The sequence below is a fragment of the Diadema antillarum genome, unplaced genomic scaffold (assembly GCF_040938485.1).
Source record: "Diadema antillarum isolate AM-2024a unplaced genomic scaffold, OU_Dant_1.0 scf00000226, whole genome shotgun sequence".
Classification (NCBI taxonomy): domain Eukaryota; kingdom Metazoa; phylum Echinodermata; class Echinoidea; order Diadematoida; family Diadematidae; genus Diadema; species Diadema antillarum.
In genome coordinates, this window is record NW_027271115.1 from 2,443,909 (window position 1) to 2,460,046 (window position 16,138).

A 16,138-nucleotide genomic window follows, 5' to 3' on the forward strand; every position below is an offset into this window, starting at 1 on the left:
TCCTTACTCATTGGCATGATATGGTGGAGTTACATGTCATAAACGTTTAAGACAATCATTTGAAATGATCCATTATCCGAGTTCGTGATGTGCTTACCTTTTGCCACTCACGTAGCCCTAAAGAGTTAGGCAGAATACAATCATTTGGGGCTTAATCTGAATGGCGATGCAAACTTTGGAGGGGCCTATTTCAGCTTTGTATGCAACAACTTTATGTGAAACACAAATGGGCACGAGCTCTTCACGTGTTGTTTACCTCTTCTCTTCTCATCTCGAATAACTGAATGCGAATTGGCGGGAAAACACGCATTGATTTCAAGTTAACTTCTTTCCCCGTCAGAATCGGGAAACAAAAATAAGGTGGTCATGGTGTTTGTCTTTTTATTGACATCAACCGACTTCGTGTCTTTTGCAGGTTTCCTTACCAAACTGTGCTAAATCATGTTTTACATTTCAGTGATGGAACGCCATCATGCATCAACATGGCCTGTATACGGCATCACATATCTAGTAAAATGACACTGCGTGATCGACCACCTGTGTCTGTAATCAATAATGATGAATTCCGATCCAAGAATTGGACGAATACAAATTGGTCACGTTAGCTTTGGGCTGCCATGTTTCATGTTCTGAGATTCTAATCGCAAATTCTTCACAAAACGATGTCTAATCAAGTATAGAATTTAAAATTTTGTCCCTTCATTCCTTAAAAACGTTGTCTCTCAGTACCGGTAGTGGATATCAATAAAGACATGAATTTTTGACATGCGTTTTGAAGATCGTGGCGAAGGGTTTCATAAACGATGAAATCAAGCTATCCTCAGGTTGTCAGTAAGAAAATATAACAAAAAAATGAAGTCACACCATTTGATTTTTTGGTCTATCTCTTGGCCGTAATCTCTACACGAAAGTCGATTGGAGATGCATTATGTATGTACTGGAGTGTGTGGAAAACAATACAGATTGGGAAATAATCACAGTTTGAATTCAGTCCTTTGCCGCGGACCCTCACAGTCATATCCGGTAACATTCTGTGGAAGCTTAACAACTGACGACAATGTTTCTTAAAAGTGACTCCTTGTGACATCATCACGATAACTGTGTTTGAGATAAATCATAGAAAAGCCTTGATTCCCTGCACAGCATGCTATAGTACGGGAACTTGAGGATAGAAAGAGAAAGAATGAATTTACAGTGTTAGCATGTGATAATGAGTAAATAAGGATTATGAATTGTACAGAAATATCACGCTTATTTATATTGGCCAACTGGTAACGAAAATAGAAGAAAACAAAGAATACATATTTCTTATCTTCACTCCTGTTAAAACTCAATTTACCGGTACTGAGTTATGGGGTATTTGTGTAGGCCGTAATTGGGTATATCCGGACAGTGTCTTATGTCTCAAGGGCTCATTCTCTTTAAATTCCTCGCATTGAATGTGCCCTAACTGACTCCCATCCCAATACACATACGTCAGTCAAAGTACTTGTTGTTTGCTCGGTGGCTAAGTGGTTTATAGTAAAGGTGACATATTTTGTTATATCTCATCTGCTATGTTTCCAGTAAATCCATCAAACTAATTAGTGGTATTCAAGCAAGAGGTCCTTCCACTCCTGACGAACGGACAAGAAAGATTGTTGTTATTACCACGACATTTATTTTTATCAGTGCTGGGAGGCTGAGAGGAAATGAAGCGTGGATTGAATAATGGCGAGGGAAGAAGAGGGAGCGTCTGTGGTATCACTGTATCTCCAAAAAGGGAAACAGTTCAGGCGACTCGCTTCATTGTGATTCTCATCTGCCTTTTTGTTTCCCATTAAGGTAGTCAAGGCACGTCCGCGAGGAGGTTTTTGAGGGTAATGCACCTTGAGGTTGAAGTGAAAGTAATTAAGTAATCATAATCGGCGTCATCTTACGGTACTTGTTGAGTTCAGATGGTCGTATTCTTAGCCTCCTCTTTGTGTTTTCCTTATTTTCTGAGTTTGTTTTTGATAAATGTTTTCCCCTTTTTATACAGTCTATTTGTGCTCTGCTTGCTTACAATAATTACCAGAACAAAGTAACCATACACTCTCCTATCTGATGATTTAAATTGTCATGAGTTTTTACATTATTTTGATGTATCTTCCAATATGAAGAGCATCAGTCCTCTCAGTCACGTCAGTTCTTCCATTTTATTTCTCTCTCGATCGTTTTTCCTTCTCATGTATCTTTCATCTCGTCTTCATTTCCGTATCTCTATTTAGTTTTCCTCCACTCTAATTCACTTACTCTTCTTTAGTCCAGGCTCGTATTATGAATTTGTATCGGAATTTCTTTGACGTAGGGCTTTCGAATTTAAGCAACGAATCCTTGTAAGCAAGCATACAACCACCATATTGATCGCCGGCTCTCAGCTCTCAGTACCCTGCTAAAGATTAGACGTTGAGGATAAATTGCCATGCCTAGAAACACAAACGTTTAAGCTACGGGACTCGAACAAGGGACTTCAAGACTGATGATGTTATTCTTGTTGTTATCTACTAAGTTTTCTTTTTAAACATGGGGTCATCGAATAGGACGGCGATGAAACATCCTTTTAGATTATAATGCAATTCAATGTTTTGTGCTTGTGGATACGGCAAACTCATCGGCGTTCACAGCTATTCGAGTCATCCGTCTGGCGCGACGACTGGTCGACGTCGTAATCAAAGCTAGCAATCATTTCCCTCCTCTTAGGGCGATGTCGGAGAGACAGGGAAACAATACAAGAAGTATTTACATGAGGCGCTGAGAGAGGATGTCATTTGGTCTTGTTGATTTAGTCAGAGACAGATGTCTTTAGTGAAAAACAGGAAAGGATGGCTGAGTGTGATAGAAGAGAGAGATAGAAATACGGACACACTGAAGGCGGAAGGCGATATATGCAGAAGTTAGAAATATTCGAGGGAACAGAAAGTGAGAGATAAGTGATATAAAAATAGGAAGAGAAAAGGAAGAACAAAAGATTAAAGGTAGGCCTATATTAAGATAGAAGTTGGCAGATAAATAGTTGTGTGTTTGTTTGTCTGTTTGCTTATCATTTTCTGTTACAATTGAAACGCGAAGAGATGAAAAGATCCAAGTTCACAACAAGCTACAACATATCATGACAACATAATAATTATACGGTATCAATACGAAATATTTTAACTTTGTCTATTGTAACACCTGAGTTCCCTTACGGTCTACAAAGAAAAAGGAACGGGCAGACAGATAAACGTAGAGAGTGCGAGACAGACAGACAGACAGACAGACAGACAGACAGACAAACATACTGGCAGGCAGGCAGAAAGAGAGGAAAAGTCTACAAACTATGAAGTATTCTATGAAAAAGGAGATTATGAAGCGTTGTGGAATCATTGCAAGATTGACACAATCTGCCGGATATTGTATATTTCTAAGTGCTTATACACGGGAGCTAGGCACACTTATCGGGTTCCTCATGGGGTTCATGTTCTCATTTCAACGTTTGCGGCTTTGAACAACAAAGGCTTCTTTCACATGTAAATCCAATCTAACGTGTTTTGCAGCTCTGATAATTTCTCACTGATATATTTCAGTCAATTTACTTAGAATTTTAGTAATAGCATTATGAGTCTTGCGGAGTTATTACATCAGACATCCAAGAAATAATACAAACATGTAGTTTATTGCAGGGCCGGTGCACTGTTTTCAAAAGTGTTGGGGCCCACTTCCGGGTTTCATGAGCTAACAAGCCAAAAAAAAAGAAAAAAGGTCCTCAGCTCATTCTCTCCCCTCCCATTTTAGTGCCACTTACGTACTTCCGGGTTGAAAAAAGTGGGGGGGGGGGGGGGGCCCAAAGTGATGACACCTTATGTATTCCTTTGTATGGTGCACAAAAAGTGTGGGGGCCGAGCCCCCACGGCCCCCACGGCTGCGCCGCCCCTGTATTGGGCGTTTGTGAATGAGGATACGTTTGTTGTTGTTGTTTTTTAATAACAGGAATGATTTTTTTTTCGTTTCCTTCGTCATGGAATAATACCAGTTTGTAACTACATCTCTAACAGGAGTGTTATATATGGTTGTTTAAAGTGCAGTTGATGGAATATCTGCTGTACTTGAAAAATTTGACGACTTGAGTGATTTTACATTCGTCTATGAATCAGTCCCATTTTAATGGATAGCTTTTGTACAGAATGGTTTAATATAAGTAGCTTAGATGATTAATGAGAGAAATTCTAATTTCATGTTCCCCCCCCCCCCCCCGGAAACTAAAATAGAAACTTACAACATCTCAAATGGACATTTACTGATTATCAAAATATAGAGAAAGCAAGAGGTGGCCTTTGATTAAATCTAATGTAAAGTGGAAGGCTTTTGAATGTTGGAAAGTGCATCAGCCTGCATGAACGCTACCCGTAGGATACACACTACCATACACCACCCCGCATGAAATGTTGATTGTTAGAATTCATGGACGGTGCAATAATACTGGCCTGATGGGTGTTCGCTGACAGCGATCCGTCTTCTCACACTAGCAAACTCTTTTTTCTTGTTATCGTTTTGGGATAATTCCCAAATGTAATGTCGTTGGTGTGTTCCTTTGACGCCTGAGGATGAAAAAAGGCATGGTGCCTGTCTTCCCCAGCCCGTAATACCGTAAGCGATACATCACGTCCTTCCTCTCCAAACATTTGCTCAGCTAAAGCCTTAGCCAGAGCCTCAGCTATAGAGCCTCAGCCACAGCCTCCGAGTTTGCACTCATCCGACCGATTTACCCGATGACTTTATCGTGACGTCAAGCCCCCCCCTCCCACACACACACACGCCATGCCTGCCTTTAAACGAAGAAAAATAACACTTACTATGTCTACCCTCCCCTCCTCCATGAGCTACGAATAAAAGAAGTAAACTTATTTATTGTAACTCAGATGTATTTCAATGGTAGTTATATATAGTTCATAACTACAGAATACGTGAGCCCCTGGGAATCCACACACACCCAAACTCATTATGCATGTGTAATGTACACACAAACTCACTCACACACACACACACACACACACACACACACACACTCGCATAAATGAAAACTATTGTACACACAAAATGCACAAAACGATAATGGTAATCGCAATAACAGAAAAAAAAGTTATCGGAGCGAAAAAGATGGACAGGTTCACACACCATTCAGTTAGGCCTACAGATTAAATTTCCACATCTTTGCATCTCGTTTAGCCGATGGAAGATGGTGCAACATTAGCAAGGCTTTCATTCTTTGGGCCATGGAGATGGTACTCATGTGAGGAACTATAAGATCTATCAAACGGTTCCTATTGATTGACATTGATAACAATATCAGAATTATAAGCACTTTAAACACCCGCAAAGCGACACATTTGAGAGCAATTTTCACTAAATAGTCCATGTATTATCCAGTCACTAATTTATTCAGGAATAATGCAGAAAATAATGTATAGTACAAAAAAAGAAAAGAAAAAACAGCGAGCAAATTAGCGTAACTCGCGTACTTCCTAACTTCGCATAGAATGTAACTGGTTTGCATCTTGAAAGATGTCATCCTGTACTGGATATGATCTTAACGCCAATCCCTCCAGCAGATGAGAATAACACGCGTTTGTAGCACTTCCTCCAGCAAGGTGATTACAATGATGAGGAGAAGTGAGCCGTGTTGGTACGATAGGAGAAGTGTGCCGTATTGGTACGATAGGAGAAGTGAGCCGTGTTGGTACGATAGGAGAAGTAAGCCGTGTTGGTATGATAGGAGAAGTGTGCCGTATTGGTATAATAGAAGTGAGCCGTATTGGTACGATAGGAGAAGTGAGCCGTGTTGGTACGATAGGAGAAGTGAGCCGTGTTGGTATGATAGGAGAAGTGAGCCGTACGTGTTGGTACGATAGGAGAAGTGTGCCGTATTGGTACGATAGGAGAAGTGAGCCGTGTTGGTACGATAGGAGAAGTGTGCCGTGTTGGTACGATAGGAGAAGTGTGCCGTGTTGGTACGATAGGAGAAGTGAGCCGTGTTGGTATGATAGGAGAAGTGAGCCGTACGTGTTGGTACGATAGGAGAAGTGTGCCGTATTGTTACGATAGAAGTGAGCCGTGTTGGTACGATAGGAGAAGTGTGCCGTGTTGGTACGATAGGAGAAGTGTGCCGTGTTGGTACGATAGGAGAAGTGAGCCGTGTTGGTACGATAGGAGAAGTGTGCCGTATTGGTACGATAGTAGAAGTGAGCCGTGTTGGTACGATAGGAGAAGTGAGCCGTACGTGTTGGTACGATATAGGAGAAGTGAGCCGTGTTGGTCCGATAGAAGTGAGCCGTGTTGGTACGATAGGAGAAGTGTGCCGTGTTGGTACGATAGGAGAAGTGTACCGTATTGGTATAATAGAAGTGAGCCGTATTGGTACGATAGGAGAAGTGAGCCGTGTTGGTACGATAGGAGAAGTGAGCCGTGTTGGTATGATAGGAGAAGTGTGCCGTATTGGTATAATAGAAGTGAGCCGTATTGGTACGATAGGAGAAGTGAGCCGTGTTGGTACGATAGGAGAAGTGAGCCGTGTTGGTATGATAGGAGAAGTGAGCCGTACGTGTTGGTACGATAGGAGAAGTGTGCCGTATTGTTACGATAGAAGTGAGCCGTGTTGGTACGATAGGAGAAGTGTGCCGTGTTGGTACGATAGGAGAAGTGTGCCGTGTTGGTACGATAGGAGAAGTGAGCCGTGTTGGTACGATAGGAGAAGTGTGCCGTATTGGTACGATAGTAGAAGTGAGCCGTGTTGGTACGATAGGAGAAGTGAGCCGTGTTGGTACGATAGGAGAAGTGAGCCGTGTTGGTACGATAGGAGAAGTGAGCCGTGTTGGTACGATAGGAGAAGTAAGCCTTGTTGGTACGATAGGAGAAGTGTGCCGTGTTGGTGAGTAGAAGTGAGCCGTGTTGGTACGATAGGAGAAGTGAGCCGTGTTGGTACGATAGGAGAAGTGAGCCGTGTTGGTACGATAGGAGAAGTGAGCCTTGTTGGTACGATAGGAGAAGTGAGCCGTGTTGGTACGATAGAAGTGAGCCGTGTTGGTACGATAGGAGAAGTGAGCCGTGTTGGTACGATAGGAGAAGTGAGCCGTGTTGGTACGATAGGAGAAGTGTGCCGTGTTGGTACGATAGTAGAAGTGAGCCGTGTTGGTACGATAGGAGAAGTGAGCCGTGTTGGTACGATAGGAGAAGTGTGCCGTGTTGGTACGATAGGAGAAGTGAGCCGTGTTGGTACGATAGGAGAAGTGAGCCGTGTTGGTACGATAGGAGAAGTGAGCCTTGTTGGTACGATAGGAGAAGTGAGCCGTGTTGGTACGATAGGAGAAGTGAGCCGTGTTGGTACGATAGGAGAAGTGAGCCGTGTTGGTACGATAGGAGAAATCAGCCTTGTTGGTACGATAGGAGAAGAGAGCCGTGTTGGTATTACGATATTAGAAGTGTGCCGTGTTGGTACGATAGGAGAAGTGAGCCGTGTTGGTACGATAGGAGAAGTGTTGGTACGATGGCTTTGTTACCCGACAGGATCTGTCATGGTCTCAACAGATGCGTGTCTTCAGGCCATTACATTGAAGGATTGCTACAATGACTTCAAGAGATTGAGTTTATCCTCCCTAGTCGTACACAACACAGCTCCTCGTTTCACTGTAACAATAAAACAGAAAACCTACGACAATAATGTTGTAGGCCTACATGCTAGTTTTCTACTATCTCTAGGTCAGATTTGTTGTCGAAGTCTTGCAGTTTCTGCGAGCATTAAAATTGAGGGTGTAATGATAGTGGTGAAATAGTTATCAAGTTTTCATTTTTTCTGCTTTGCTTTCTTTTCTTTTTTTTTTTCAGGTAGAGTCAAATTTTCGTCTAGAGCGTCACGACAATGAAGTCGCTTTGGAAAAGCTGCTAAAAGCTGCTAAAAGCTGCTGCCGATCACCAAGGGTTGTAACCCTGGACAAAACCTCTCAGAAGAGTGTCTGCTGGAATACTCGTCTTGGCGGAACCTGGCATGCTCTACCCCTTGGAAGAGGCGTGGGTGGCTAGTGGGAACTCTATCCATGACGTGGATGCTCCTGAATGTGTGAACGTGTGCCACTGTGTCCGGGCAGTAGCGTCTCTGAGCCCGAGGCACGATGTGTCTACGTAATCCCATCACTGGTCGTAACTTTGTGAGTATGAAGCTAGATTTCTACCTTATCTGTATGGTGTATCATTGCATGTTCGAATATAATGCATGTATGATATATTTTTTCTTTGTGTGTATGGGTGTGTGTAAGCAGGTGTGCGTGTGTGTATCTATATAATAATGTTTGCACGTGTACTTGGTGCTGGTATATGCGCAAAAATATAGTGATATCAATTGATTGACAGATTATGTCACATGCAGAATCTTGGTTTGGAAGGGTTTTTATGGGCGTATCCAAATAATCTGAAAAAAAAAATAGTAGAAAAAAGTTTTGTAACATATAATTGGCACCTATTGAGATATTCACTTCGTCACATAAGTAATATTGAGGATATCATGAATCAACACAATTCAACATGTATTTGCACCGCATAGAACCTTTAACCTATCTTCGCTCTTACTTTACAATATTTGGTTTTGTTCGTATATGATGACCACGTGAAAGATGATTTCATAGCGCTCCAGGCAAATTGAATGGGCGCCACTTCCGCGCATAATTACAGTTGGTTTCCAAGCCGAGGAGTTAGAAGACATGCCGCTTATAAATAATTCATAATCAGCCACAATGATTATGTACAACCGCGAGAGCACTATACACTACAACACACGCTCACACACACACACACACACACACACACGCGTACACACACACACACACGCACACACACACACACGAACACACACGCACACGCACACACACACATACACGCACACACACGCACACACACGCACATACACACACGCAGGCACGCACACACGCCCATTGATATTATGCGAAACGTCCAATCATTATTAGGGGCATACTGGATGCAGTATAGGGCTCACACGGGTAAATAATTCCCCATAGAGACGTGTGTTAAAATTCAAATTTCAAAAAAATTCTGTAAAATAGCTGGGAGAAATGAGGTGTTTTATCTTCACTAACCTGAATAAGTGAGATATTACCTTTCATCCATCAGATTGCCAGGGTGGGTTGTTCTGCTCTAATTCTGTCCAGGGGTCCGCAAAGCCAGACTACGAGTTCTTGTCACTCAAAAAATCACCTATTTTCCGTACACGTACCCAATGAAATATAGTCCCCTCAAATTCCATCAGAAAAGCTTTCATCTTCCAACCAAAATGCAGTTTGTAGAGGAATTCATACTTCATATCTACAGCTATTCAGTTTTTTGCCAAACTACATCATTGATTTTTAATTAATTTTTTTCTTCATTTATTTTGGTATCTTTGGTACGAATTTGTGAAGGGGTCTGGGACAGTCCATTTTATTTACAGGTGTGAGCCCTATAGGATGGTCAAAGTGGTGGTAATCTCTCCCCCCCCCCCTCATCTCTCTCTCTCTCTCTCTCTCTCTTCATCCTTGCCTATCAGTATTTCCTCTTTTTTCATATCGCATTTTCAATGACATGGTATGCATTTTTGTTGTTGTTGTTGGCTGTCTTGGTACAACTCCGCACAAAACAATCTTTAAAGTGACAGTGTTTAAGTAGCTGATGCGCTTATAATATAATGCACAATACGTCTTATCAATCTTAAATATTTTGTATGATTTCGCGGATGCTATATCCGCGTGATCAAGAATTTCATTTCACGTATCTCTTTTTATACGTAAAATAATTCTGTTAAAAGCTGAAAAAACGAAAATGAAACCGAATTTTACATCAAAATTACATTGAGATTTATGTCATCTGTGATAAATTAATTCTACTTATTAAACGCGCCACGAAAAATAATATTGCCCTATTTGATAATTGCCCTCTGGGTAGCGTGATATCCTAAGGCAAGGAAAATATATTCATTGTTTATTTGTTTGTTGATCTGTATCTAGGGGCCGTGTGGAATGCTGGTACTCGCCACGTTCTATTCCTTCATCATCTGTTTCGCCTACTTCTACTATGCCGAACGGCAGGGGGCGCTCTCTCGCGGGAGTTTTATGATGAATGCGCCCATTCCCCCATGCGCGCATCCACGCTGCTACGCCTACATGCCTGCGATGATGCGCAGGCAATATCGGGAACGAAATGAGACGCTTGAAAGGAGTAAGCAGAAACTCTTGGTCCCTGTGTCTGTCCCGGACCATAAGGTAATTACAGTAATTTTTGCCCAACAAATCATTCAAATAGCGTTTGTTCGTTTTTTCTTTCTTTAGTGAAATCACTTTTGACCAATCGCTCACATATAGTACGTTGATCCAACACCTGAACATCCAGCTATTCAAAGAGCTGGCACCTTTAGCAAAATGCTGTGACCTCAGCTTTACTAAACGAAGCAATTCTCAATCGTGCATATCACAAGATGACAGTCTTCTTCATTTCAAGCCGTATGGATTTCATGTTTGACACCAATGTTTTCTTTTGACTGTATTCCGTGGTGACTGTCTCTAATCTAACTTTTTTAAAAAGTAAGATCTAAAAAAAAAGGGGAGGGCTTTACAGCTAGATGAGAGATCTACATACTGTATACCATGTATGTTAGTCTATCATATCAAACGTTAATTGCCATTTTACTGAGTACAGAAAGGGTGCGCCTTGCTACACAACTAAGCAACATTCTTCTCGACACATTCTTGCACATTGTATATTTTCATTGCTTTGATTTCATAGAAATGAACGTAGATTATTTATTGACTTTGATCTTTCTATGATGAAGTTCTTTTTTTTTTACCTAGCCCGATGATGTAAAATACCGAGCTAGCTGGAATTCGCTGCCCTAAAGACGAGTGTCTTGTGAATGTGAGCTTTTTTTGATGCAAGAAACGATAGGAAGGCCCGTAGATGTGTCGACTACTAGACTAGATTGGTTACCACTATTGTTCCTCTCATTTCTCATGACAGCCGTTTCTACTGCACTGTGAAACATGTTCCCTGGTCACAAGTTCCGGTCAGCTCCTTGGCAAGTCGGCAGGCCGTGCAATCGATTCCGCAGAGTGCGTCATACGCATGAACGACGCGCCTATCCGGGGCTTCGAACGGGACGTCGGGGAACGCACCACGGTGCGCGTCGTAGGTCATTCCAACTTCCGCACCATCTTCCAGAACAACCTGCGCACGCAGTACGTGCATTTCAGGGACCCGCGGACAAGGGCAGAGAATGTGGTGATTGCATGGCTTTACGCGACGAATATCTACAAAAACCCGGCCTACCGGTTAACGCTCAACTACTCTCAAATGTACCACAACGTCACTTTCTTCATGCACACGCTGGCGATGATGCAACACAATAACGAGGCATTCCACAACGAAACAGGAATAACAAGGTATATACAGCGTAGTCTTCAATCAATTATGCTGAAGAAATAAGAAAGAGAACAAAGAAAAGAAAGAAGTATGAAAAGAAAAAAAGAAAAACATGGGTACCGGAAGACACCAAGTGAAGTTGTAGTGCTTTAAGGGAAAATCTATTTCATCTTCTGTGGACTATGTAAACACAATAAAATCATCAAGAAGACTTTTTTTTAAATGATGAAAATGGGACACTAAAATGTGGGATTTCCAAGTCTCTCGCATTTTGCAGGAACGTCAAATTGTCAATTAGATGACGTAATGACTTCAGATGACGTTCACTCTTTTTTTTTGGGGGGGGGGATATAAACTCGTAAACTCGCACGAGTGTTTCCCAGAGTTGTAACGATTTGTCGGTGATGATACTGACTTTGTGAAGTGGAAGGGATTAAAGTTGTTGATTTTTTTTCATCTATTCAACTATGATAAATTTTATGCGCAAAATAAAGCAAGGGTTGTGAGGCAATTACATCTCTACCATGTAGCTGCATTGGTGCTTCTATTAGGTTGAACTTTTTACTAGAAAATATTGCTGTAGTGTTTGTTTAACCCAATACTGTTCTCACTAAAGTCAACTTGAAAACGAAAATCCCTTTAAGCCAGATGGCCAGGACACCGTCGTGAATTCCCGTCAAACAAGAATTTACCGCCCCCTAGTTCTCTAGAGAAATGATTATGTATATTTCCCCGCAAGCACTTTCTGCAAAATCGAATCAGTCCGCTGACTTCCTTCAAACGAAGTCCTGTATTTACACGTGAAGGGGAAAGGAATTTATGCATCTTCGGTTTGTTTCTCCTTTACCGTGAAGAATCTTCTTTGCAGTAGATAACATGACGAAGAGTTCTTCTGCTGCCCGGAAGACGGGTTCAAAATTCTCTGGCATGTCACCCTTTGCTCAAAACGTTGAAAGGTTATGAGGTGACAAAACAATCTTGAGCTCAGGGAGAACACAGAAAAAAAGTTTTTAATGTGGAATGTAATGAAGATGACCAAGAAATCCAAGAAAACTCAGTAGAACTACAGCAGTTTGCCAACATTCGGTTTAAACTCTCGCTCTGTCTGACATCTGGTGAGAAGTACATACACCTTTACTTTTGCACAGAAATGCCAAAAGTTGTTTCTTTTTTTAAATAATGGTGTTAACGAAGTTAAAGTCGAGGGTGTAGTGTTGACGAACACTGTATGACATGTAAGTACATCAAGGCATTTCGATATCTTCAGGATGGCCTCAGTGATCAGAGATTTTCGAGAAAATGAGAAATTGAATGTCCTTCTGAAATCGTCATGAAAGTCTTGGTTTACACGAGTTAACGACGGTTTTATTCATCGGTTGACGCTACCTTTTTTCATGGTATAGAAACCAATTGTCAGGTACGGCATTAGTAGAGTAGGCTAGGAAATCATTGAATAGTGTACTGGTGTTGGTGTCACTAGGGCAGAATCTATAGATAGCAGTTATACCTTCAGTGTTATGCACTCACGAAACACTAAACATAATGATATAAATCCGGATATAAATCCGGGTACTTGTATTAAAATCGTGGATAAAAAGACTTAACCCCTGCTGTCTGACTGCAGCATGCATGACGCCATTGATTTGTCTTCTACTTTGTGTCCTTTGCTTTGTCACAATTGCCAATGATGTCTTGCAAGATCGATTGCTATCTGGATGAGCACTGTCAGAATGAAATCCTTCGATTACCATCCTGGAGAACTTTGCAATGAATGAAACTTACTTTGTCTCTGTCTTAACTTCCGCAGAACTCAAGCGAAGACCTGGTTGACCACGGGCTGGCACGCCATGATGCTTGCCCTAGATACCTGTGACGAAATCCACGTGTACGGGATGGTTTACGACGAGTACTGCCAGTAAGTGAATCAGAGCGACTCGTATACTAACGAACCCTATATGGTTCTACATCAGTACACTTAGAATACTAAAGCCCTGGGGGAAATGGGATAGCCCTCATTGGTGTTTTTGCTACGCTACAACATAAACTCACCAGTGAAAACATTGTGAGAGGGCAACACCCATGAAAGGCGTTAATTCAATCATTGAATGTAAAATTCAAACTATGTTGTACCCATAAAAATAATGGTTACCAATATCTTTTCCCCTCCAGACTGCCTATATACGATTAACTGTTTCATTTTGTCAAAGTTGACGATATGTATTGATGTCGACACAATTTGTGTTTACGGTTTCATACAATCTGCGAAACATCCTTTGATTTAAGTGCCCCTCTATGTTCAACTCCACTTCAATAGAGAGAAATTACACGATCAGAACTGTGAAACTTTCGTTAAATTGCATTAAAGTCTTAACTGTTACTTCTTCAATGTCACTATCGTATACTTCAGAGTTTGAGAGTATCGACATCTGTGCCTATCATCTATGATAACAATATGTCATTTTCAACGTCAGTTTGTGGGCGTACTTCAGTTTTTGTGTGTCGATGGAGTGAAGTATCAATTTCCTGTAACGTGTGTAACCAATCTTCTCATGTATGCAGAGACCATCCTAACGACACGACTCCATATCATTACTACATACAAGAGGAGAATAAGACGCGTACAGAGTGCGACTACTATCGGCGGAGTGAGGAGCGACTTAACAGCGGTCACCTGTTCGTTACCGAGAAGTACATCTTCGGTCGCTGGGCACAGAAACACAACATCCACTTCCACTTCCCCACCTGGAAACAAAAAGTGTACAATGAAACGAGTCTTGACACACCGTTCATGAAGCTTTATCGAGAGAAGCGATTGAAGGCGAAGAAGCTCGCCGCCGCTGACAGGCGTGCCGGCGACAGTCGCGGTGCCGGACAATTTAAGAAACCATCATTTGGTGACGATCGAAACAAACAGAAGGAAAATCATTTGGACCATGTGGAAGAGCCAGATTTTATGGTGATGGGCAAAGCAAATATTGGAATATTCGGCATCAACAGGTGATGAATGACTCTTGAACGTCACACTGTGATTCGAGACTGCACAGCCAAATGCTGTTGTGTTTTTTTCCATCTGAAATAATTTATTTCGCTCCTTGCTGAACAATGCAATCTCTGTATGTTTTGTTGCCAATGCAAAAAAATATATCACAATGATAATAATCATGACCGTGTTTATTGTATCTTTCGGGTTTCAAACGATGCCATATGTGCGCTTCACTTACCCGGCTATTAATTTACCTCGCTCACTAAATCACAGCAAAACAATCGAAAATGCACGGTCGCCGGTCCTTTGGAAATGGCCTTGAAACCAGTGCCTATAAAATTACCCTGGTAAGTGCATTCAGGAAAGATTGTTCGCTCTCAATATAGGATAGAATATCAATTCGCCCATTACATGTAGAAATATGAATCTATTTGTACTTGCAGAAGGAAAGACGAGCTTACAGGCCAAAGCCTTTGATTTAATACTCTTATGGCCATGATATGGAAATATTTTCTGATTTACTCCATGAGAAGAGACTATACTGGAAGCTACAAGAAACCGTAGAAATATCCAGAGACAAAGAATGAAAGAAAATAATTTCGAGATTCGGGCTTTTAAAGGCCAGGGACAAGCCAGCACACATAGCATTTTAGTTAATGGCCGTCTTCTCTGAGTATACACACACAAAGTATGAGCTCAAAAGACAGAGAGTGTTAAAGAAAGTCCTATCTGAAGAAAATGTAAACAGTGTAAGAAGCGAAAGGTCAATTTCATTCGACATTTTATTCCTTTGCAGTAGACATAATATATATGAATCGATGGAATTCCCGAAGAGTATACAAACAAGCCACATTTAAGTTGGTGAAGCTTTGATTATTTCATCATCAGTGATCATATCGCTAGCTAGCTCTATGGAAGCCCTATGGAATGACCATTAATTTTGTATGAAAAGCCATTTCTATGGTATAAACATTTCTTCAAGATCCAGTTTCTTTTACAGTGTTGTTTTAGAGAAGATAGTAAGGTAACATTTGATCCATCATTTGGAGGAATATTAACATTTTTATTTTTGTTTGTAGCTGCAATGTCGTGAATATTCCAGTGCAATCATAGCCGATACATTCGTAAAATTATTCTGATTCATTTGCTGCACGTAAATATGTATGAAATACATGTAAACAGTATTCTACAAAATAATAATTCCTTTACATCCATTTCGAATTACATCCCTGATATCTAGCAGTGGTAGTCCGTGTGAATACCATATCTATAGAGAGAAGAGAATGTGTGAAAAGAGAAGAGCGTCACCGTAGTGTCCGTCGCCATTTCTTTCTTCTTCTTTTTTTAAAACTCAGGGAACAGTGACTGAGGACGATTCAGAATTGTATTCAATAAGCCCTTGGTGATTGAAATGATGACACAATAACATTTCACGACTCTGATGTTCTGTTGATTGAGTAACAAAATGTCTTATGTTCAATGGTTTTTATTTTTTCACTTTTAAGTAAACACCTGCTTGAAGCAAGGTCAAAGGTCGTCTTTGAATTTTATAATCAAATTCTAATTATAAAAACTAGAGGAAAGTCTACGTGCTCAGAGCATAATGATTATGTCTGAGTCATATGTTTGAACATGAATGCCAAATACAGGATTTGTAAGAAAGCAGTGCAGCTCTCACATTTGAGGAATGATCTATATAGCACGTTT

The 16,138-nt window shown here is 41.1% G+C and overlaps 1 protein-coding gene and 1 pseudogene across 1 annotated transcript; one reads left to right on the forward strand and one right to left on the reverse strand.

The window, feature by feature from the left end:
- Positions 1 to 5,584: 5,584 nt before the first annotated feature.
- LOC139724678 (uncharacterized) lies at positions 5,585 to 7,389 on the reverse strand (annotated as a pseudogene).
- Positions 7,390 to 8,011: 622 nt separating this feature from the next.
- On the forward strand, positions 8,012 to 14,574 carry LOC139724707 (alpha-N-acetyl-neuraminyl-2,3-beta-galactosyl-1,3-N-acetyl-galactosaminide alpha-2,6-sialyltransferase-like). Its single transcript, XM_071635828.1, has 5 exons — positions 8,012 to 8,195; positions 10,041 to 10,295; positions 11,047 to 11,468; positions 13,256 to 13,363; positions 14,008 to 14,574. Exons 1-5 carry the CDS (start codon positions 8,160 to 8,162, stop codon positions 14,447 to 14,449), a joined length of 1,263 nt encoding a protein of 420 aa, XP_071491929.1. The 5' UTR covers positions 8,012 to 8,159; the 3' UTR covers positions 14,450 to 14,574.
- The last annotated feature ends 1,564 nt before the right edge of the window (positions 14,575 to 16,138 follow it).

Bases quoted from the DNA above. Each gene is read 5' to 3' on its own strand.
- LOC139724707 (XM_071635828.1), top strand. From the start codon at position 8,160: ATGTGTCTACGTAATCCCATCACTGGTCGTAACTTT. The intron at 10,296-11,046 runs GTAATTACAGTA...TTCTCATGACAG, and splicing joins TGTCTGTCCCGGACCATAAG to CCGTTTCTACTGCACTGTGA. The intron at 13,364-14,007 runs GTAAGTGAATCA...TCATGTATGCAG, and splicing joins GTTTACGACGAGTACTGCCA to AGACCATCCTAACGACACGA.